Raw genomic sequence first — 24,691 nt, forward strand, 5'->3', positions numbered from 1 at the left:
TGTGGTAATACAGTCCACAAGTTTGACGAGAAATTCAATATACTCATTGGGATCAAATTACATGTCCTTTTCTAAATTTTTACCTGACAAATTGGATAAATTTTGACTGAAAGTCTCCTATGTTTTTTTGAAGAAAAAAATATACTTAATTTACTTCATAATATATTTTTTATACTGTCGGAGAAGATGATCTCAAATATCACTTTACAATTAAAAATGCTAGATTGTCCAACATTATTTCCTTTTTAATTTGTTAACGCCTGATCATCTAGTATTTTTGAAATTCTAAACAATATTTCATGTAGTATTTGTGTTATGTTTTGTAATAATTTTCAGACTTAAACACAACATGATACAGCATTTTCTACTAAAAATCAAAATACTTGATTATCTTGTGTTAATAAATGATATTTTAAACAATTTCTAAAGTTTAGACATTATTTATGTAAATTCTTTTCTCCCTTCTTTTCGCATTGTGGTGCACTCACGTTTTAGCTAAAAAATTTGTAACCATCATGTAAGATGTAACTTTTTCTTCTTCTTTTTATGAGGTAATTGCATATCGCATCCCCTAAGTATCATTCAAAAACGATAGAGTACTTATACTTTAAGAAACTCAACTCGCATCCCTTATCTTTACTTCTCAAAACCGAGATGCACCCCCTGCCGTTAACTTCCGTTAACTCAGTGCACTCCGTTAAGTCACTATATATATAATTGCAATTCGGATCCCTTAACTTACATTCAAAAACGATATTGTACCCATATTTTTGAAAACTCGAATCACACCACCTATTTTTACATCTTAGAAACGATACGCACCCCCTCCGTTGAATTCCGCTACCTTCCGTTAAAATACTCCCCCATCTCAATTTACATGTCCCTTTTGCTTTTTGAGAAGTTAAATTGGCAATGCTTTAGTGAATAGATCAGCAGGCTGTTCATGAGTACTGGTATGATGCGCAGAGATCAAACCAGACTTAAGCTTGTGACGAACCAGATGGCAATCGATCTCTATATGTTTGGTACGCTCGTGGAACACAGGATTAGAAGCAATATACAATGCAGACTGGTTGTCACAGAATAAAGGCACCGGAGTAATGTTACTAATGTGAAGCTCTGTTAACATTGAAACAAGCCATGTAACTTCACAAGCGGTGTCTGCCATGCTGCGATACTCTGCCTCAGCAGAGGAACGTGAAACAATGTGTTGTTTCTTACACTTCCAAGCCACAATAGTGCCACCCAGAGTTAAACAATAACCAGTAACTGATTGTCGCGTTAGACGACAGGCACCCCAGTCAGCATCACAGAAAGCACACAAAGTAGGATTAGTCTTACTGGCATAGAATAGTCCTTGAGTCAGAGTATGTGCTAGATAGCGAACTAGTTTAAGAGCAGCATGCCAGTGTTCAGAATGTGGAGAATGCATGTGTTGAGCCAAAACGTGCACTGAAAACGACAAGTCAGGCCTAGAAATTGTCAGATAAATCAGTTTTCCTACCAGACGTCTATAACTGGTGAAGTTTGTGAGAACTGGACTGGTAGGTTCCTGTAGAAGCTCATGATTTTGATCCATTGGAATAAGTGACATTTTGGCTGTGGGACTTATGAACTCTTGTACCAAATCATGCACATACTTCTGCTGATTCAAGAAAATACCATCAACAGTTCTAGTAATTTGAAGACCCAGAAAATAATCCAAGGCACCTAGATCTTTAATTTTAAAATGTGTACCCAGAAAATCCTTGACTTGATTCATCACAGCAGTGCTATTACCAGTGATTACCATATCATCCACGTAGACCAAAAGATAAACAAACACATCCTCATGAAAGAAAGTGAACAGACTAGGATCACTTACAGTTTGTGTGAATCCAAAAGAGACCAAAGCTGCAGCTAGAGCAATAAACCATTGACGTGGAGCCTGTTTGAGACCATACAACGATTTGAGAAGCCTGCACACTAACTTTTGATTTGGATATTTTTTGAGAATATGGTCAGGAATATTGTATCCAGGAGGACATGTCATATACACCTCTTCATCCAATAATCCATGCAAAAATGCATTTGTAACATCAAGCTGAGAAACATCCCAGTTATGCATTGCTGCTAGTGCGAGTAAGACTCGAAACGAAGTCATTTTCGCAACAGGGGCAAACGTTTCAAAATAATCCATATTTTCAGTTTGAGTGAAACCCTTTGCAACCAATCGGGCTTTGTAACGTTCTACTTTGCCATCAGGTAAGTACTTAATTTTGTATATCCAGCGACATCCAACTTCTGTTTTATGAGCTGGTAACGGAACTATCTCCCATGTTTCATTTGCTTCCAAGGCAGCCAATTCCACACCCATAGCAGTACACCATTCTGGTGTTTTGAGTGCTTGTTTATAATTTTGTGGCTCAACAATTTCTGGTGTAGAACCAGAGGGCAGTACAGGTTGTGCAGCAGTAACTGCATTACACAAAGCAGTTGGTAAACCTGTATAGTCTTGGAATTTGGTTGGAACTGTTCTTTGTCGAACAGGTCGAACTGGAACAACAGGTGACTCATCAGTAGCAGACTGACTTGTCGTGGCTTCATTGTCACAAGTAGACTCCCTAGCCTCTGTAGGTTGAGTTGAAAAACTCAAGTTATCAAGGGGGTCATCATCAACATACACAGATGACGGTGGAAACAGTTGATGAGGTGACTGAGCTTTAATATCTTTGAAGGGAAAAATATTTTCCACAAATTTAACATCTCTTGATATAGTGATCTGTCTAGTCTCTAGATCAAGAACATTGTAACCTTTCTTGCCATAGGGGTATCCTAAGAAAACTCCTTTAATAGCTCTTGCTTCAAACTTATCAGCTGGTTGTGGGACCTTTGTTGCATAACATAGTGACCCAAAGATTCTCAGAGTACTGTAATCAGGCATGCTATTAAACAAAATCTGATATGGACACTTATTGTCCAGTAGTCTGGAGGGTGTTCTATTAATCAGATACACAGCGGTTAATACACAGTCCCCCCAGAATACTATTGGTAACCCTGCATGAAACCTGAGTGCACGCGCACAGTTGAGAATCTGACGATGTTTCCTTTCTACCAGACCATTTTGTTGTGGTGTATATACACAACTGGTCTGATGTATAACACCCAGCTGTTGTAGTTGAAGTTTAACTGCTTTATTCACAAATTCAGACCCATTATCTGTTCGAAGTACTTTAATGGTAGTACCAAACTGAGTATGAATAAGCTCAAAAAAAGCTTGAAGCAAGCTACCAACAACCGACTTATCAGACAGTAAATAAACCCAAGTGGCTCTGGATTTATCATCAACAAGTGTTAAAAACATAGAACAATTGCCATGTGTTTTAAAACGATACGGTCCCCATAAATCTGCATGTACTAAATCAAACAGCTTGTCACTTCGATGTATACTTTGAGGAAAACTAAGCCTAGCTTGTTTAGCAAATTGACAGCTATCACAGTCATTCAACACCTTGTGTTTACAGTGAATAGGCAACAATTGAACTAACTCGGCTGGAATATGCCCCATCCTAGCATGCCAAACATCTGTTCCTACAGCTTGAGCATTAAATGTTGCCACCTGACTTGGTACTGGCGAGGATGTGCTTACTGATTGTGTGGTGTTGACATCAGTTAACATGTACAGACCATTCACTTCCTTACCAAGTTCGAGAGCTCTCTTCCAGGAATGGTCCTGTAGATAACATGTATCAGCCAAGAAAGTAACCTGATAAGTAGTATCTTGGAGCAGCTTTGAGATAGAAAGCAGATTGTATGCAAAAGAAGGAACACAAAGAACATTTGTCAGAAGAATTTGATTGTTTAATAACAAATTCCCAACATGAGTAATGGATGCAGTAGCCCCATTTGGCAATTCCAAAGTAGCATTACACTGTTGAACATCTTGTAGCAAGAATAGAAACGGTGTAATATGATCTGTAGCACCCGTATCAATGATCCATTTACACTGAGATAACTCAGTTTGCACTGTGTAAACTTGACTAACAGAATGCTTTGCAGATAAAACAGCATTACCTGCCATTTGTACAGTATTGGCTGAATGAGAAGTAGCTTCTCCAGTAGAGTTGCTATGCATAGTCTGCTGTAACATGTGAATCAACTGCTGACACTGACTATTAGTCAGATTCTGTGTACCTGTGCTTAGCAAATCAACACAAGAAGGCAACTGATTAGACACAACAGGAGGCTGAGCCTGAGTAACATTAGCCACAACTGAGTTTCTGGTACTCTGAACTTTAGGCTTTGGTTTTGGTTTACCAAATAACTTGTGCCAAGAGGGATAACCATGAATGCAATAGCATTTATCTCTCAAATGTCCTGTCATGTGACAGTAGTCACAAATCAATGAGCTATCTGAAGGCTTCCTTCCAGTGTTAGACTTAATCTGTACTTTGTGATTAAAGTTTTGTGTGGTAACAGACATAGCAAGATTTTCAGTAATCAAACCACCAGAATTAGACTCCCTCTGAGCTTCCTCTTGCAGAAGCATCGCATAACATTGACTTATGTTTGGCAAAGGTTTCATCAAGAGGATTTGGCCTCTGATGGTAGTAAACGACTCATTAAGTCCCATTAGAAATTGTGACAGTTGCACAGACTCATCTTCCTCATTCAACTTTGTATTAACATGACACGTGCATAGATTGCAAACACACCGAGTCTTAGTTTTCACACACTCCAATTCATCATTAATAGTGCGAAATTTAGTGAAATACGCTGAAATCGACAGAGACGACTGAGCCAAGTGAGAAATATCTTTCCTAAGATTAAACACTTTCGGAACATTGCTCTGAGCATATCTAGTTGCAAGATCTAGCCAAATTTCTCTGGCAGATTGCATATACACAATACTGCTCCTAATTTCAGGAGAAACAGTATTCAACAACCAGGATGTAACCATATTGTTACAACGCAACCAATGAACATGTAAATTCGATGTAGCAGCAGGCTTGACATAAGATCCATCAACAAAACCGAATTTCAATTTCGATGATAAAGCAATTTCCATAGATCGATGCCATTGATTATAGTTACTCTCAGTCAAAGTTTCAGTAGTGACTAGCATACCAGGATTATCCGATGGATGCAAGAAATACGGATGATTACAGTCAAGTGTAGCAATAGGTCCTATCGTAGCAGACGCATATGATGCAGAGGTAGCCATGAAAACAGATCTTGAAGCGAAAAAAACAAAACAGCAAGAGATACGAAGAAACCTGGAAATCGAAGATCACACAACACAATTCAATCAAGAAAGATCGAATCAACAGACTCCAATCGTGAACAAGGAGAGCAGTGCGATCGCGATTCAGTACAAAACAACGAGATTCAGCAAGATTTGATCGTCTTCAAGGCTCTGATACCATGTCAGAAGTACAGAATTGACTTCACAAATACTAGTTCAACATTGCAGAATGAAATCACACAGAAAGAACTTGATATTCACATTACTCTCACATTGTGAGTATATTGTCTACAGAGAGGTAAAAGTGTATAGAACTATCTAGTGTATTCAAGAATCTATCAGAATGAGAACTTATACTACAAGTAGTGGCTGAGAAAAGTTTGTTACACCAACTAACTTTTTGGCGGGAGTTACTTGCCAGCTGGAGTTAGTTGCCAGCTGTTGCCAGCTGTGTGCCAGCTGTAGTATATGTGTGAACAAGATGATAATAATAATGATATATAAGAATCCAAATATACATACATGCACAATGCTGCTGTCAATTTTAACAACAAGAAGTGCCTTGAGGGTTAGACCATTAAGCAGCAGCAGCTTCACGCTTTTATGTTCTCTTCATTTTTTTACTATAAATTGTGCCACAATTTTCATTGGATTTCAAGATTTCTGGTAAATTTTGATGGGTTTTCTTCATCTTCTTTAAGGGTCGTTTCACAATAATTTTCATCAACTGGTATTTATATATTTTAACTGTTTGCAATCTCCTTTAAAGAACGTTCTTCAAGTGTTTTGTTGCTCTATGGCCTCACAATTTGCTATATTTTGATTATAATTCTTGTCAAGGTGTGAAATTAGTTGGAAGTTTCTTTTTATTCTTCTCTGTAAATCCTTTTGTTTATAGCCATTGTTGTGTTAAGGCATTCATGTGAAGCACAATAGTATCCAAATCCAAACCCGAATTTTTTATCCATACCCGGAATGAAGGACGTGTACAAGAGAAGCGGCTTAGAAATGAAGGATAATGAGCTGATTGAAGGCCTTGTTGTGCTGCACCCTTGTGTTGTTGCTATAGCTGTCAATGGAAGTTCGAATGGTAAGTGCATAGTTCAGTGGGCACTGGAGAAATTTGTTCATGAGGATAATGTGTTGTTCAAGTTGTTACATATCCGCCCTAAGTTAACAACAGTTCCCACGTCAAGTAAGTTTCAGTTTGTTTTTCGTTTTGTTTGTTGGAAATTGATGGGAGATGAGCATAAAAATAGACTTAATATCATGTTATACCGCGGGGTTTGATAGTGTACCTGCTCTAGCTGCAGTGGGAAATTTCATTCCTCTGTCACAAGTGCGCGATGATGTAGGGGCTACTTACATGAGGGAAGTGGAGTGGCAAACTGATGAAAAACTGATTCCTTACAAGAAGATGTGTGCTCAAAGAAAGGTCTGGGGTCAAGAGGTTTTGAAAATGTCACGTAGCTAGATGATGAAGAGGCTCACCTTATAATCTTCCACTTGCAGGTACAGGTAGAGGTTTCACAGATTGAATCAGATGATGTTGTGAATGCGATAGCGGATGAGGTAACCAGATGTAGCATTAAAAGGCTTGTCATCGGAGCCTCATCTCGTGGCATGTTCCTGAGGTATGAACTTCACAACTACTATCAGTGGTGAATAATTTAGCCTTTGCCCTTTGTTATCTGTTGCAATTGAAAGAAATACATGTCAATTTTTTTCCAGAAATTCTCTGCAGAGCATCTTATATCTTTTCTGATACAACAATAAGTAAGCCTTTGCATGAAACACTTCAAGTAATACCAAAATTCTCTTGAAAACTTAGGGGAAGGAAATTGTGCTCTAGAATTTCTGAAAGCACCCCAAGCTTTTGCACGGTATATGCAGTTTCAAGAGGGAAACTTTCATCTGTCCGCCCATCAGATACAGTGACAAAGAAAATTATGAAGGAGGACATAAGTGCTACAAGTTGTTCTACCAGCAGTTCCTCAGGTTATAGTTTCAGCTCGCAAGCAGGTTAGATGCTTCTTTTATGCAATGCTGCTTCTCAATCTCAGATGACTATGCAGACGTGCAGTCGTTGCAGGTTAAGGTAGTAGACACATAATTCTTTTCCCATTTACAGAATGGACGGAGGCAGACTCAGTTGTTACACACTCTTACTTTCGACCTCCTTCACTGCCAATACAGCGGTGTCAAGCACTTTCAACTATAAATCAAACATTTCATTATACAAAAGCCAAGTCAGTTAGTTATGACCACTCAAGAATCTTGTATCCAGATATTGAGAAAACGAGTAAATTTGGGACTGCTTATCCCAGCAATGAAGACCTTGGTTATGCAGAAGTTTCTAGTAACAGAAACTTGGATACAGACTGCGATCAATGGACATCTGAGCGAACTTCAACATCGAGTGCACCAGCTACAGAGTACTCATCAGAGAACCAGGTATATCATGATAAAGAAATTATCCATATATAGGCAGAGTTACAAATTTTGATGATTAATTAACAGTAGTTCTACTTTTCGTGCAGGTCAATGTTAACTTTGAGTTGGAAAAACTGAAAGTTGAGCTGAGGCATATGAAGGAAATGTATGCGATAGCTCAAAGTGAGACAACGGATGCTTCTCGGAAGGTAAACTGTGTTGCTCCTGCTTCTAAGAAAGTATGATTTTCATGTTGCAGTATAATGTTTCATTTACGACGTCCTGATGAGATCTCCTATCATCCAAAAATTTGTATGTGCTGTCCGGTAGAGATGCATGCTTACCATTATGCTTTTTGTCAGATAAATGATCTTAATAGAAGACGAATGGAGGAAGCAGTCAAGTTGAAGGAGATGATGAATAAGGAGGAGGAAGCGAGAGTATTAGCAAAACAAGAAAAAGAGAAATACAGAGCTGCTAAAACAGAAGCTGATTATGTTAATCAATGTGCTGAAAGAGAAGTTTCAGAAAGAAAAGAAGCAGAAGCTAGAGCCTTGCGTGAGACAAGGGAGAAAGAAAAGCTCGAATATGCTCTAGCTGGATCTGTACAGCAATACCAAACATTCACATGGGAAGAAATTGTATCTGCCACCTCATCATTTTCAGAAGATCTTAGAATTGGCATGGGATCGTATGGTTCTGTCTACAAAGGCAGTTTGCATCATACGATGGCTGCTGTTAAAGTTCTCCACTCTCAGGAGGTTCATCGGACCAAAGAATTCCTGCAGGAGGTACAGGAGTTCCACAATTAATAATGAGCTAGAGTATATGCCATTTGTGTCATTTTTTTACCTGATTTTCAGGTGGAGATCCTTAGCAAAGTTCGTCATCCACACTTGCTAATTCTTCTTGGTGCATGTATTGATCATGGATGCCTTGTTTACGAGTATATGGAGAATGGGAGCTTGGATGACAGATTGTTCCGGAAAGACAGCACTCCTTCAATCCCATGGTTTGAGAGGTATCGTATTGCTTGGGAAGTAGCTTCAGCACTTGTGTTCCTTCATAATGCAAAGCCAAAGCAAGTTATCCATCGTGACTTGAAACCAGCAAACATATTGCTTGATCACAATCTTGTAAGCAAGATAGGTGATCTTGGTCTGTCAACAATGCGTCAGCTCGACTCTAATTCTCTATCGACTACTTATCTAGACACAGGTCCTGTGGGAACCCTTTCCTATATAGACCCAGAGTATCAAAGGACGGGACTGATATCTCCAAAATCTGATGTATATGCTTTCGGGATGGTTATACTGCAGTTGCTGACAGCAAAACCGGCCATTGCATTAACTCATCTAGTGGAAACAGCTATCGATGATGGTAACTTTACAGAGGTGCTGGATCCAGAGGCTGGTGATTGGCCAATAAAAGAGACAAAAGAACTAGCTCTGCTGGGACTGAGTTGTGCCGAACTTCGTCGCAGAGACAGGCCAGATTTGAAGGATATAGTTCTTCCTGTGCTGGAGAGATTAAAAGACATTGCTGATCAGGCTCGAGATTCGGTGTCAACTGGTCAGAAATTTCCTCCTAACCACTTTATATGCCCCATACTCAAGGTATGCTTGTTGATGTTTAGCTTTTCTACCCCGTTCCATTCATATCTGCAAAAATGATATGTTAAGAAAATAAGATGATAAAGATATGTAGAACTGCCGGGAATAATGGAAAAAAAATGATAGTTCTTTACTTGGTTATGTTCTTACAAGTAGACAATGCTGCTTGATCATATATACGTACACGTGTTTATTTAAGCTTTCCTTCATGTAGGAAGTGATGGATGATCCTCATGTCGCTGCTGATGGGTACACTTACGACCGCAAGGCAATAGCGAAGTGGTGCGAGGAGAATGATAAATCACCGATGACAAATTTACCCTTGTCGGATAAGAGCCTCATACCAAATTATACAATTCTTTCTGCACTGCTAGAGTGGAAGGAAGGAAAACAATAGAATGTTAATTTTCCATGCGTGCTTGTATATGGTGTCTCAGTTGTGAAAATAAATTTCTAACAGTTGAAATAACGTGCACCTGATGATTGTAATTATCAGGCGGCAAACAATTAGCTCCAAAATCTGATCGTATCTTTATGAATGCTACTCTGATTTGAATTCTAGTTTTAACATTGGGTGTTTGGATGATTGGTGGGAATGGGAATGAGGAATGGGAGGTATGGGAATGGAGGGTATGGGAAATGGTAACCCAAGGGGTGTGGAGGTATTGATTTACCCTTCAAGAGGGAATGAGGTTCCCATTCCAAGCAAAAATTTTACTAATCCAAACACAATGTATGAGTATTAGGTTCCGATTCCCGTTAACCGGGCTCATTAACCATCAACCAAACGCCCCCTAAAGCTATCCCAAGTGCCATGAGCTGATACCAAAAAATACTGTAGCAATCTAGTCTCATTGATCCTCATTATCAGGACTACGTAGACTTAAAGGTAAATGAACAACTTGAGAAGGGGTATGGCATTCAATACTCCTTGACGAAAATTCTCGAACTCGGTCTAAAATTTACAAAGAAAAAAAACACTATACATTCATATAACTAGACACGATCTACCCCCAGTATACAGAAATTGGCTTCAACACTATTTAGGATGATGTTATATCCCATTGCATTGTCATAAAAATAACCCACTAGTAACTCAAAACCTGGTTACCTATCCCAATTCTTCTAGCTTCTTGAGCTTTTGCTTATATTTTGAGGTTTCAACTTCCCCAGAAAAAATGGGTATGCTTTAATCATTCAAGAGGTAGTTGGAAATACATCTTGAAAGAACAGACTTAAATCACCATGGAGAGCATCAAAAGCCAACATCTTATCAGCAGAATCCTGCAACAGATTTATGTCAGTGATTATATTATCGCACCTAGAGAAAGCCTACATTTACTCAGGAGTAACGTATTAAACGCATCACCTTATATTGCTGATCTTGTGTGGATATGTTGTCACAGGATAGCCGCTCAATATGTCTATCATGTCCAGTAGCATCCAAAACATATGCAGCCCTCCTGATAACATCCTCTGGTATACCTACAAAAGATAATAGTATCGGAAGGGTGGTCAATTTCACAAAATAAACACTTTCAACAGTATCTCAAGACTTTTACAGTGTTTCTTACATGTGCATTATAAGTAATTTTTATACTTAACCAAGTCATGTGATGGTCTTTTAACACTCAAATATAAAAACAAAGTAAAAGAAACAAACATTTAAGGTTCTCTGTGGAATTTAAGCAAGTAGACTGGATTCACAATATTACATGCACAGGGGGTGATAAAACATGTTTTTCTCTGTGGGTAGAATAAGGAAAGTATAACAGCCCCGCTATTTCACCAAGTGAAGTATTTTAGGTATAATAAAATCTGGGAATATATACTCATGAAAGTAAAAAAAGCCTAAATCAAACACTTCATAAAACATCAATGTTACAACCCTACAAAAGACAAAAAGTCTGATACAAGCAAATGGGCCATTTACTGCATCTATGATTCTATAAAATTAGTATAACTAGTTTTCAGAGTTTCCCTTTAACCAATTACAATAAACCCTGGCTTACACTCTCACGCATCTATTTTCTTCAAGTGACATTAGAATATACCTATATTCCTGCCATTACACAACACTGGTGGTCATACTAATAAAGTAGTTAATTGCAAACAAAATATTTTATCAGTTGAAGTTTTCATGAATCTGATTTCATATTATATTTATTTTAAAGAAAGATCAGCAAATTACTGGTCATAGCTCGAGGGAGCAGTATCAATGCATGCCAAATATATCACTTTAGAGTTTAAATCTATAGCATTTGTCATATCAGTAAGAACAGATACAGTAACTAAAATAAGTAAAATTTAGAGAAAGCATATGCAAGTATAATATTCGCGGACAGCCATAATACACACATACCAGCAAGTAGTGCACAATGTAGACCTGAAATGAACGTTTAAATTTAGTATAATCAGGAAGATATACTGCACGCAAATCTTAATAATAATCTAGCTTGTATACTGACCATAGCTTAGAAGTGCACGTCCAGGAATAAGCCTGCTCGTTGATAAAAAATATGTGAGTTGTGAAATCGCTGAGCCTGATTCAAATGTTCTGAACTAAACAAACTAATACAGATCTGTGCACATTCCTTTGATTATAAGTTAGAAACAATAAGGATACAGATTACAGCAAATCTTGACTTGTATATTAATCTCAAACAAATGTGTGTAAAGTCTGTCATAGTGGAAGAATATTGCACATACAATGGTAAGACAACGTAGAAGCATTGTGTCTTCTACTACTGTCATTAGTTAATGGAACTTTGTGCCATAGTCTTTTTCTGCAAATGGGACCCATCTTTTTGTGCAACAAAGAGATCATCACAAAATTAACAAGATACTAAAGTGCAAGCATACCTGTACAAAAATACAATATCTTCAATGTCTGTGCAGTTCTTGTCAGGTCTTAGCACACTCATGGTGTGGCATTTGACTTTATCTGACTGGGGACATTCAAAATATGCAAGTATAAGTGTATCGAAGTGGCAAACTTATACATGCTTACATGTAGCATATATCATTTATATCACATTATTATCAATTTCACCCTGATTTTGTAAGTTGCAACTGTTATATTGTTTTTTATCATTTATACTTAAGAACTTCTTTTAGTGATTTGTAAATCAAGACTGATAAAAGAAGCAACTTTGAGCTTAAATTGAGAAGTTCGCCATCATCATGGCCATTACATTGCATCAAGGTGACAGACCTCTAAAGTTAAGGAAATCAATAAAACATGAATGTTTTTCTTATAATTATCACATTTATAAACATTGCCGATTTATAGCAGAAATTAGCTATAGAAAGGACACAATAAAAAGGGGCAGTGGTATATTAAAAGTCGAAAGGGAAGAACATTATTATCATATATACATAAATGAGAAGATGCACTGCCTCTTTGTATAGACCTACAAAACTTGCTTCCTAAGCTTGAAATCGTAATGTTGACGTCACCAACCATAATGCTATGGTGCTGATGTCATGCTATAGCATCTAAAGCTCAAAAAATTAATTAATCTTTGGTGCCTAATAATTGGAACGTTTTTGAATGGGCATTAGGGTGGAGTTAAGGAATGAATGTTAGTCAAATCAATTCAACACCTTCCCTATGGAAAGGAGTTGATCCCACTTTATTTGCAACATGACTTGTTCTAGATGTATTAACAACACTGGACATATATAAGTATTTAGAATAGCAATTAAGTAGTGTACCTCAAGTAAGCATCCTTCATCAAATATTTCTGTCAAGTGAGTGCAAACCAGAACCTAAAATGAAGTAAGGACAGGTCACTGGAAAAGGAAAATAGCAGCACCTTAAGATGTCATGACAAAGGCTCTGATACTATGGGGAAATGATAAAACAAGAAATGATACTTGCATATTGTAGTCCACATTTAAGAGAATTTCTCAAATTAGTGCACAGATTTATTGTGTATAAGATAAGAGCGGCAAGACTAATATTAAGAGCATTCCAGATAATGTCATGGTAGATCATTATCTGTGTTACAGCAAGATGTATAATGAATATTATAGGACTGATCACTATCATAATGTGTGATATTAATCTCAATGAAATGTTAACAGTCAGTAAAAAAAATATAAGTTTTATGAATCACTCTATTTAGAGAAACCATAACCTCACAATACACAACTTAGAGTAAAGAGCTGAGAACATGATTGACTTTGAAGAAACACTAGCAGCTAAGCTAAGATATCAAAGGGTAGGCACATCGCAAGCCCAGATCCATTAGGAGCTATAAGCAATATTGTACTAGATGCTCAATTGGTAGATTAAAAAGTGTGAACATGCAAAAAAAAAACTAAATATCAGAATGGAATCATTATCAAGAGTACACAAAAAATGCAAACCATCATTAGACTGAGAGTACACTCCTGAGGTAGTACCGTTGTAAACCGAGGAATGGATGTTGTACCTTTGGAGGGTCGTACATTGAGATAAAATGATTTATAGTTCCACCAAGAAGACCAACGCCATCTAAAAGAAAAAATGTACCTCATGGTCTCCAATTCAGTAAATATTACACACGCGTGCACACACACATATGTATGTATATATGTATATGAGCAAACAAAACCATGGATAGTTTGATAACTGACCTTCAGTAAGAGTACCTTTGCCAAACTCATCCAACAGACATAAAGATTTAGAAGTTGCATGCCTACATATTTTCAACATCAATAAAGACCAATACAATGTTTTACCAGAAAGAATAATAAATAAATAACCAAAAAATTGTATAGAATAACTTTCTAGAAATGTACAGTGGTAAGACTTTAGGTCTATATGAAATACCTTAGCATCAATCCCACTTGACGGAGATCAATCATGAATGTTGACTGTTCAGCAGTCATATGCTTGCTTCCCATTGAACAAAATATTCTATAATTTAAAAAATTGTGATTAAAGAGTGTTGTCATGGGAAAACCTAAGGTATAACTCAAATAACTCATGGCATATTGCATAATTTTGAAAAATAAAGGTCAACCTATCAGTCAAACCCACAGTCGCTGCATCAGCTGGAACAAAGCTCCCAATGTGGGAAAGGAAAACTATTAAAGCTACCTGAAAGAACCAAAGCAAAAAATTAATATAAAATTCTAACAAATAACAGAACCATAACAAAATTTCAGAAATGTATAATCGAATAATTTAATACCAAATATTTTTCTCAGCAATATATACATATATACACACCTTTGCAGTCACATGCTTGCTTCCCATTGAACAAAATATTTTAATTTAGAAATCGCGATTAAAGAGTGTTCTCATTATTTGCCTTCTAATTAAATTCATTTTAGCAAGCCTTTCCTCTACATGCTATATCTCTGAACAAATTACAAGCTTGTATGTGGAATATAAGCATAATTTAAGATGCTAAAAAGTTACACACCAATTTTTCATCAACCAAAAAAAAACCCCAACTTTTTCTAAAAACAAATGTTAAAACAGAGTACAACTTTCCTGCTTTATGTAAATACTTTTTCCTGAATAATTGGGGCCTGTGATGATGTTGATCCTCCCTGAAAACAGGACTCCAATAAAAACAATAGACGGGAATAGGACACTCGAGGGCTTTCCAAACTTAAAATTAACAAACAGAACCCTGTGGATAGTCAAATCTGAAAAACCTTGATCTAAAATTTTTGTATCATTGGGAATGAATGTGTCAACAGTCATCTCCTGCAAAACATGCCTGCTTCCAGAAAAAAAATTACTTGTTTAAATATTCTTCTCTACTATAACGGATAACCTTTGAAAGGTCAACATTGATCAATAGTCTTAAAAAATAAAATTTCAGATATAATATACTGACCTTCCATTTCGTACATCAAGCAAAGATTCTGAAGTCAAAATGGGCCGAACGTAATTGTTTTGACGAGCAACGAGTGCTAAAGCCAAAAAACTGAAGATGATAATAAAAAAGCAGTCAGGCATGCTGAAAACAAGCACCATTTGAAGCTGCCAGTCAAAAAGATTATACTTACCAATCAAGTTCAGCTGAAAATTTCACAGCCTTAAGCAGATCTTGAGAAAACAGCTGCAGACGTGATACTAAATCTCTTGTAATAGCCCTCTCCATGTCTTCAGAAAAGGTGAGTTTATGCAAAAAAAAAATGATTATCTTACAGAAAAGTTTACAAATTTGTCTCTTGCTAAGATTAACAAAAGACGTATGTGATTACATGTTTAATTATTCTCCGGCTACTAGATTAATGAAAGATGTATGTGATTACAAATTTAATCATTTATTTGTCAGACAGTGTAGACCCTAGCCATGATGATCACAGTGATTTATCTAGTAAACGTTTTGTTAAACCTTTGAGGAAATTAACATTGGCGACCTACATAATCAGCCGATAATTCGAAGATAATGAGTAAGTATCGTGTTACCAACTCTTCTAAGATCTTAAGGGTTTAGAAGGAAAGCTTAAAATTATAATTTGGATATATACACCCCTCACTAGGAAGCCCAACCTTGGGACTAGAGTATATCAATCTTAGTGTCCAATTTTTATTAAAAATGTCATAATTCTCAGGATTTGAACACGAGAACCCTGGGTCAGAAGAGCTCTCATACCATGTCGAGTTAGCAATCTGGCATCTCTTCTAGGTTCTAAGTCCTTAAGGTGTTAGGAGGACTTAATAAATGCTTATATTCACAGTTAAATAAACTCGAAAATTGAAAATAAGGTGTTTCGAATTTCTCACACCATACCGAGAATTTTGTGATATACATCTCCCAGAAGAGTGTCTAACTCTCTTGTCTTCGCAGTGTGATAAAAAAAGGATGTAGAATCGCCATCTTCATTAGAGAACTGCAGAACATGACAAGATTTTACATTCTATTAATCAAATAAATTTAAATATATAACTGATAAAAACCAGTGCATAATGGCAGTGAGACTTGCAGCAAATTCATAGTCTTGAAGTTTCTCCAGCATGGTGTCAGAGAGCTTCTCCTCGTATATGCACATCAAATATCCTATACATAAAGAAGCAAATTTGGCTATAAAAAGATTAAAAAATATTTTATTGCTTGACAGTAAGAGAATATATAATCTTAAACTGAAACGTAACGTTCAGCTAAAGTTCCTTTGAATAATATATATGAAGATATAAAAATTAACCTATCTGGTGTATATAGAAAATGCAAGGACGATGCTTCTGCACATGATTATGAGGAAGTCGTGAAAGTTCCAGTGCTGAAACCTATAAGAAATTAAAACAGCTATTTAATTTGTACAATCAGTTGCAGCATTTTCAGATACTATTCATAATGTAATGATATACTAGACTGGCGAGGCAAAAAGTCACAAAACCTCCTCCAGAAATTCTGGCAATTCTTCATAAATTTGTCGCATCTCATCCAACTACATAAGCAGAATAAAGAATGATCAGCTAATTAACAGATAAAGGAGCCAGTATACGTACTATCAGCTTTTACCTCATCACAAAAACCATCTTTTATTATTGTCTCGTAGCCTTTGTCTTTACTTCTATTTACATCAATAACTCCGATTACCTGCACATGCAACAAATATAAACTCAAAAATTTCTTGCAGAGCAAGTTTAGCAGAAAGATACTGTCATGAACTAGGAGCAGCTTTCTTTAAAAAAATTCGCTCATCTGGTAAAATAGCAAAAGATAAGAGTCAATAGTTCGTGTAATGGAGGACAAAACAAAGTGAAACACTGTGACTGTAAGTCCCATGAAATCTTTTTTGAACTTTTCATCACTTCAATTTGGTAAGTCTTTCTTATGATTTGTCTAACTATTTTCGCCACACCAAAAGATATATGATTTATAGAAGGAACCTAACCAATTCATAGACATAAGCCAGATCCCCAGATATGGAAGAACCCACCTGTCATAAACTTAAAAGAGTCCCGTTAGGCTTGTATTTTCATGAGGTTTGAAGAAATTCTGAAAAATATACAACCGTGTAGGTATTGCAGTTAATCCTATGATAAGGTACCTTTTCAAGAATGTCCAAGTCTAACAAACTCACTTGCTCGTGCAGAGTTTCAGATGTTCTTACTTCAAATATCTTGTTGATGTGCAAGAGAGAACAAATGCTCTAGAAAACAAGTAAATAGACAACTTAGAGAAATTCTGTAAATAATGCACAATTATGTCATCATTTTAATACGAAATGTATGTGTGATTGTGAATACATTCATACAGATGTGAGCATTACCTTAGAAAATGAAAGAAAAAAAAGAGCAATATATCCTGCAACTGCAAGGCTGTAATCATATTATGGCAAGTTCTCATGAATTTCCAATACAATTATTGCCAACGGGAAAGCTCAAGGTTTAGTTCCGCATTAACACACTATTAATTTGAACTAACGACATAATTAATTTCCATAACTCGTCATGCATATTCGGGTTACAAACTTACAACAAAAAAAAAAAGGATTGGTGTTAAACCAAACAGAAGAAAACCTTACAGCTGCAGAAATTTAATTGTATGCACAACTTTCAGTTTTTAAATTCTGGGGTGAACATTAAATTACATGCTTACTGGTCCAGACATGTCCCAGCCCACAGAAACAAAATCACTAAACAGAAAATTAAGAAACAAATTTGTGTGTGTGTGGAGAGATAGATGATATCATTTAACAACCTCAAAAGTTAGAGACTACTAATCTAAGAAAAACATGGTAAACTCGATTTTACTGCCAGGAAATTCTTTAAAGTGACATTTTTCCTCATAAACAATGATAGTTTTGTAAGAGTGAAGCATGCATCAGCCTTTCAGATGTCCCCCATTCTGATTCAAAAAAATTGAGAGAGAGAAGATGGCATAAGTATAAAACTTTACCTTTAACAAACATGCCCAGTCACTACTTGTACATATAGAGCTTGGAGAATTAAATTTCTGCCACAAGAATAACAAAAGAAGAGGATGAATAGTGTGGCCATTAGTTATATTTCTATCGAGTATTGAGTTTAACACATAGAAAAAGATAAATTAATTGGATTGAATGGAAGTCGATGTCCCATTAGTACTTGAAGATCAACAGGATATGGGGAAGAGCACCTTCAATATGTGGGGAACATCCTTAACTGACTTCAGCGTTTCGCGCAAAGAAGACGATAATTCTTCCGACAAAAGGAAGAATGATATCCGGGTTCATCAGTTAAAGACATCATCACTACAAAGTATATTAGTAAAAATTGACATGCTTGTAATAACGTATTATTTAGTTCAGTTAAACAGAACAGAGCACTTGCATAAAAAAACTGTAAGCATTAAGAACTCAGCCACACACATCTAACAATCTCCGAGTGTAACTTGCTTCTAGTTAATTATCCTCTTACTGATCAATCGACATTGATCAAGGGTAAGCACAATATAAAAAATGTAACACTGAACTGAAAGGATACAACATTGAGACGATTGTTCAGATTATCAAGATCAAGTATAGGCCTCAGGAACCAGTTCCTAATGCAAAGCAAGTAAAAATTAGCCAAGGGTCTTATGCATAGAATAGATTAAAGGTAAAAACACATAGATGTAGAAATAAACTTACTTCAAAAGGCGTCTTCCCAATGGCGTTACACACTAACAAAACACACAAACAATCAAAAATACAGTTACATTAGAATATTATAGTATCGAAGTACTGGAACTTAAATGGAGTGTGTATACCTTATTCATCATACCAAACACAGAGAACCTGCACAGAGACGCATTTAGTAACAAAAACGATATTCAAATCATCAATGATAAAAAGAATCTGAGAATGATAATCATATACCCTTCTTTAGCTCTACCGATGCCCATATGGCTTGGATGTTTGTCTATTTGAAATATTTGTAGTGCCTCATGAGCTGCTGAATCAATTTTGAGAAAGTTGTTCCTGTAATTGCGTAACACATAATTAGATAAACAAAAAGAATTTGTAATTATTACCTAGAGTAAATTTAATAAAAATTAATTTATCTTGGACCAAAAAAAAATTAGAACTATACAGTGATATCTCAGCAATAGAATCAATTGTAATTGATACACCCCCTTCCTGTTGTTCAAGGGTATCTACTATCCTTTCATTCTCTAATATGGCAAGAAGACCTCCACTTGCACGAACTTGAATCTCACTTCCAACGTCCATCATTGAGCTCAGCTACATATTGCGGAAGGAGAGTATAGTGGCTTACGTTAACAAGAGTGTGTACAGAATGAGCCGAGTACAGGAAACAGGTTATATGTCTTCAATCAGCATTTTCATGAGAGGAAAAGTTAGATGCAAAACGAATCTACTGATTTCAACTACGTCAAGTGTAAACACGGAAGTTTGCTTTACGATCAATGCACCTCAATGTGTCCAATCATAGATACCCCTCTTCCGTTGGTAACAGTAGTTTGAGGGTTCAAGCATCATGAGAGGCATGTGTGTGCACACGTCAGACATAAAGGGCAGAAACATAGAAAGATGACAATTTGAAATGAATATGCTTCAGGCACGAGTTACTCGACATGACTGTCTTTATATTAACAAATGCAAAACATCACTATATTTTTTTTTTGCCAACATCACTATATTTACTTAGTTTTGAACTCACAAGTCTACATCAACATTTAAGAAAGCATGTATATGTTGAACTTACAACACAAACTCTCTCTTTTATATTTAGTCCCTCTTCCATTCCCATAACTCGAAGGTATATCAGCCTACACAATATAACGAGAGAAATTAGAATGAAAAAAGAAGAAGTTTATAAATGGATTTAAACTATATAAAAATATACTATAATAATTACAATTTTTGTGACTGTACAACAAAGAATGCTTATATTTTTCATGTGAAGTAATAATATCTAAGCATAATAATAACAACCCTATGCATTGACTGCTAATAACAATATGCTAGGAAGCAAAGAGCCTATATAAACTTATCTATTTTATGAGATTTACGAAGTTGTCACACTCTTGACATATATTCAGTATATGTCTACATCATCATCCCGCCTAGTACCTCACTGTCAATGTAGATCGAAGGGTAAATCTTGCTAAGTCAAAAGTTACGAATTACGGAAGCTAAGCTTAGTTAGTATCTCTTGCAAATCATCCATATAATGTCGTTTTTTTCAATGAAAAGCTTGCATTTAATAAAAGCCATCATGTATTGAAGCATATATCTTGATCCCTTATTATCTGTTCTTAGCAACCACGACTGGGGACTGCTATGAAACAGTTTGGGATGTTTCTTATTTAAAGAAGGTGAAAAAATAGATATAACATTCGGAATCACAACAACATAAGAAGGTGATAAAGCGGAGAGACAAGGTCTAATAAGATTGGATACTTAAAAAGCCATATATTCGAAAAATGTGAAAACACAAAGACTATCAGACCCGACAAATGATATAAATATAAAATGAATTCATGCAACACTAGGACGAGCAACTAAAGACGATATTGAAACGCAAGTACAAGATCTTATGGAGGAGTAAACCTGTGCCATGCTTGCTCGTAACTGAATATTGAACTTTTCATAAGCTTTACAGTAGGAGCCTCACTAGTTCCATCTGTATCATAGTTACTTCTAAAATTGAACAGAAAACCAAGACAAAAGTAGTACAAGGAAAGAACAGATGGGCATACCATTTTGCTGCAAAGCAGCCAAAAAGCCTTCTTCACTTTTAGTGCTTGTATAAATCACTTGAGGTTTTGCTTGGTATTTAACTGAGGTAGAGTCGGCTAGAAGTTAAGAAGATAGAATTACAGAAAGTAGCATGCTAAAGAAACATGTCACAACAAATTCTGCTTTATCATATTAACAGTTATGCATATAATATCATAGGGATGATTTTAACTTCTTCATTTCTACTTTATAAGCAGTAGACAGCAGAACCTGGATTGGGATAAATATATGACCAATTAATCTCCTACCTATATCAAGTAGAGAAAAGTCAGAGCTCCCATCTTCCCAGAAGTCTGTAACGTAAAGGTGGCGGATACTAGAATCATAATAAGAAACTCCAACTCTGGTGAAATGCTTTGTTAGTTATATATATTATACAGGGAAGATGCTATACTGAAAAATTAAGGAATAAAAGAGTAGTTACAGTAATAAACACATTTATAGGCAAACTATCATACTAAGACAAACAATAATCATAGGAACTATTTTACAAAACGGTCAAAGAATTTGCTTACCTATGGCCATGCACAATGCACGCCATATAAACCTGTATTGTCGGTCACAGACAAGATATGAATTATTACACTGATAGCAATAAACATGTTAAAACTATACTATTCATGTATAGGGAATACAGTGTAGATGTTATGTAGCAATTACTACAAAGTAATAAATTGCTTGAGATTTTGATGATTGGCTGATTGCAATGGCACAGCACACTTGTGTAGTCTCCCTGAATCATCTTATCAAGTATACTTTGTAGTTATATAATGAAATCAACTTTCAGGGTAATTAATTCACATATGTTATGATAGTAAGCAGATCAATATCAACCACCTATCTCTGGTAATTACTTTCTAGATTCAGCAAATTTCATTGAATACACACACACACACACACACACACACACACATATATATATGAAATAGGTTTCTAGGTTTATGAAAAGAGATTGTATTGATGACCAATCATTAAATTGCATTTTGTTTCTAAGCTTCAGAGTCATCTAGGTTCTGATCAACCACACAAGCAAAATATGGCTGAAAATCTCACCAAGTATGTACAGGAAAAATTTTGAGTGTGATTAAAGATTATGAAAATAAAACAGAAAAACTCAAAAAAGTGATGCTTATGCAATGCAACCACATAATTAACATTAGTGAAAGAATATAATGCCCACATGTGACATAAATTGAGATGATTCAACATGTTACCTGACTTGTGGTTGATGTTTCGTCGACTTCCTCCATATCTGATGCTCCTAATTCCTGTCATACAAATAAAATACAGCCAAAATTGTTTCATCATGTTTGTGGGAGTACAAACACACTATATTCTTACCCAGCTACCAGTTGTGTGGATATCTAATTTACGCACCAACTTAGATTGATAAAACAAAATTTGTCTAGCGCCCTGTTGTTGAAACTCAGAATTCCATTAATAGAAAACACTTAAGTGGTCTGGCGCCATGGAGAATGTTTCTTTCTTGTTTAATAAAGTTTATGAAATGTGCCCCTGCAGTTATTCTAAATAAATTTCAAATCTACTGGTATTTGAAGCTAGACTCTGATTTCCATCAATCATATAGCAGAAACTAAGAGTTAACTCAAATACTAGATGAGTTTCAAGAATAACAATCAGGTGCTACACAGAAATTTCTTAAACATCCTGGGCTACCAATTGAATGTAAATCATAACACAAGGCATAATACATGACAAACGTGCAATATGTTGTTGTCATCTGATTAGGCTCTTACTAACATACAACAAAAGCAATTTAAAAGTCTAGACATAAATCAACAAGGAAATAAAAAGTTGCCAAACGTAGCAGCATACAGTAAACTGTTTTCTTCCATCTAAACATTAGCTGCTCGGAGAAATTACCCTAAATCAATGTTAATTAACCGTGAACAAAACGATATATCCTGGTATAAAGCTCACGCTCTCTCACTACCAGATACAAATTAAATCCGCAAACACGAAATCAAAAGACGTGTACAGGTTTCGCACATCAGTACATCAAACAGCTCCAAGCGTCTGATTGCAGGCCACGATTCCTCTCGTCAACATAATATAAGCGTCACAACATTGAGTTAAAATTAATTATAAGCAGTAGGTTGTGCAAAATCAATAAAGGTAAGTAAACACTAGAGCTATAAGAACTAAAATAACAAACATGTAGAGTGCGCAGTGAAATTAAGTAAAATGAATTGAAGATATATAGAACGTTATGAACATAAAAAACAGTGAAGATTGGGAAGACCTGGCAGGTTAATCTCGCGGAGAAAAGAACTATGCGATTCGATTGCAATTGCGATCGAGATCGAGTAGAAGAAAGAGTTACAGAATTTACTGTTCCGAGAGTGTGTGTTTTGAAGTTGAAGAAGCTGTTGATCGGACTTTCCCGGGTTAGCTTTATGTAGAAAAGACGCGAGGCACAAAAATTGTTCTAAACAACGACTTCCGTACCGTTCAAAAAACTTACTCCCTCCGTCCCAGTCAATTCTATACAGTTTCCTTTTTGGGTCGTCCCATCATTTCTATACATTCCAAAAATAGTAATTTTTAATAATATAAAACACTATTACACCTACTACATTCCTCCACTATCTTCATTCTATAATAATATAAACACTATTACACCCACTACTTTCCTCCACTATCTCAAATCTATCATTAAATATAAATGGGTCCCACCACTTCACCCATTTTTCCTCTAACTTTACTCACTTTTTACACTTTTTCTTGGTCTCCGTGTCCAAACCATTTGTATATAAATCACCGGGACGGAGGGAGTATTACAGGACCCTGACAGTGTCAATTTCGGGTAATGGTACGTGTTTGTGTCAGCAATCGTGTCGATTTCAGGTCAAGTTAAAATCACTTAAAATTAAATAAAATTGAAAATTGAAGTTATTAGAAAAGAAATTCTACTTTCGGGTCATTTCGGGTCCATTTCGTGTTAATCGGGTGATTTTTGGGTCACTTTCGGGTTTTGTCTCAGTAAATCGAGTTACGGGTTCGGGTCGGGTTTGTGTCATGTTTGCCACTGCCTTACTTGCGTAGATTTTTTCCCCAACAAAAAATCGACTTCACTCACGTAGTAATTATAAATTTCTGTATGCACATAAATTATTTAATTAAAATTAATTATAATAAAAAAAGTGCAGAATTTGGGACACCCTATTATATATATTTAAGTAGCGCTATATCCACAAAATTGGATAGTACAAAATTTTGTAAAAAAATGACGTGGCTGCTGAGGTAGAATGTTTTAAGAATTTATTTGATATATGTCTATAAAAATTTTGATTTTCTATGAATTTGTAGGAGATAGAGTTGTTTGGTTGGGAAAAGTATGGGAATAAATATTACTAAGCATGGGATATGAGGAAAAAATTTTAAAAATATTTAAAATAATTTTTCATGAGGAACCCACACCATCCATCGTGGACTAATAAGAATATTTCCTTTACTGCAGACTAAGTCAACTTCCATTTTTTTTTTTACAAATATGACTTATAGCCTTACAAATGAGTATCTATTCTACGAAACTCTTGGGGTGAGCCAGGGTCGAACCCAGGACGTGGGACGACAGAGGATAAGCTCTTTACCAAACTTCCATTTTAATCGTGAACCAATGTAAAAATATTTTCTTTGCAGAAGCAGACTCCCATCTTACGATTCCATGTTTAGGCATTTTTACCAATAAATTAAACATTCTACAAGAATCACATTA

At 35.9% G+C, this 24,691-nt stretch overlaps 2 protein-coding genes across 5 annotated transcripts; one reads left to right on the top strand and one right to left on the bottom strand.

The window, feature by feature from the left end:
* Positions 1 to 6,184: 6,184 nt before the first annotated feature.
* LOC108214177 (U-box domain-containing protein 35) lies at positions 6,185 to 9,838 on the top strand. Of its 2 annotated transcripts, none has more exons than XM_017386009.2 (9): positions 6,185 to 6,419; positions 6,532 to 6,659; positions 6,737 to 6,858; positions 7,056 to 7,246; positions 7,356 to 7,678; positions 7,765 to 7,866; positions 8,020 to 8,448; positions 8,521 to 9,273; positions 9,485 to 9,838. In XM_017386009.2, the coding sequence occupies exons 1-9, from the start codon at positions 6,200 to 6,202 to the stop codon at positions 9,665 to 9,667; spliced, it is 2,451 nt and encodes an 816-aa protein (XP_017241498.1). In that variant the 5' UTR covers positions 6,185 to 6,199; the 3' UTR covers positions 9,668 to 9,838. The 2 variants fall into 2 exon arrangements, with proteins under 2 accessions (XP_017241498.1, XP_063944986.1); XM_064088916.1 differs by having other exon boundaries at positions 6,538 to 6,659.
* A 322-nt stretch (positions 9,839 to 10,160) lies between these two features.
* Positions 10,161 to 23,404, bottom strand: LOC108214178 (DNA mismatch repair protein MSH5). 3 transcript variants are annotated; one of them, XM_064088918.1, is made up of 35 exons: positions 23,216 to 23,404; positions 22,167 to 22,220; positions 21,468 to 21,499; positions 21,201 to 21,295; positions 20,913 to 21,008; positions 20,764 to 20,836; positions 19,916 to 19,979; positions 19,280 to 19,431; positions 19,066 to 19,167; positions 18,957 to 18,984; positions 18,838 to 18,869; positions 18,692 to 18,749; positions 18,345 to 18,431; positions 18,126 to 18,182; positions 17,275 to 17,376; positions 17,119 to 17,163; positions 16,743 to 16,820; positions 16,618 to 16,668; positions 16,426 to 16,507; positions 16,207 to 16,280; positions 16,014 to 16,113; positions 15,283 to 15,379; positions 15,111 to 15,200; positions 14,926 to 14,990; positions 14,758 to 14,817; positions 14,283 to 14,358; positions 14,090 to 14,176; positions 13,894 to 13,955; positions 13,710 to 13,771; positions 12,988 to 13,041; positions 12,133 to 12,218; positions 11,739 to 11,770; positions 11,633 to 11,656; positions 10,640 to 10,755; positions 10,161 to 10,554 (listed from the first exon to the last, which is right to left on the bottom strand). In XM_064088918.1, exons 2-35 carry the CDS (start codon positions 22,200 to 22,202, stop codon positions 10,468 to 10,470), a joined length of 2,442 nt encoding a protein of 813 aa, XP_063944988.1. In that variant the 5' UTR covers positions 22,203 to 22,220; positions 23,216 to 23,404; the 3' UTR covers positions 10,161 to 10,467. The 3 variants fall into 3 exon arrangements, with proteins under 3 accessions (XP_063944988.1, XP_063944987.1, XP_063944989.1); XM_064088917.1 differs by having other exon boundaries at positions 14,926 to 14,993; XM_064088919.1 differs by having other exon boundaries at positions 20,913 to 20,993; positions 23,216 to 23,403.
* Positions 23,405 to 24,691: the final 1,287 nt, after the last annotated feature.

The sequence above is a fragment of the Daucus carota genome, chromosome 3 (genome assembly GCF_001625215.2).
Source record: "Daucus carota subsp. sativus chromosome 3, DH1 v3.0, whole genome shotgun sequence".
NCBI classification, from domain to species: domain Eukaryota; kingdom Viridiplantae; phylum Streptophyta; class Magnoliopsida; order Apiales; family Apiaceae; genus Daucus; species Daucus carota.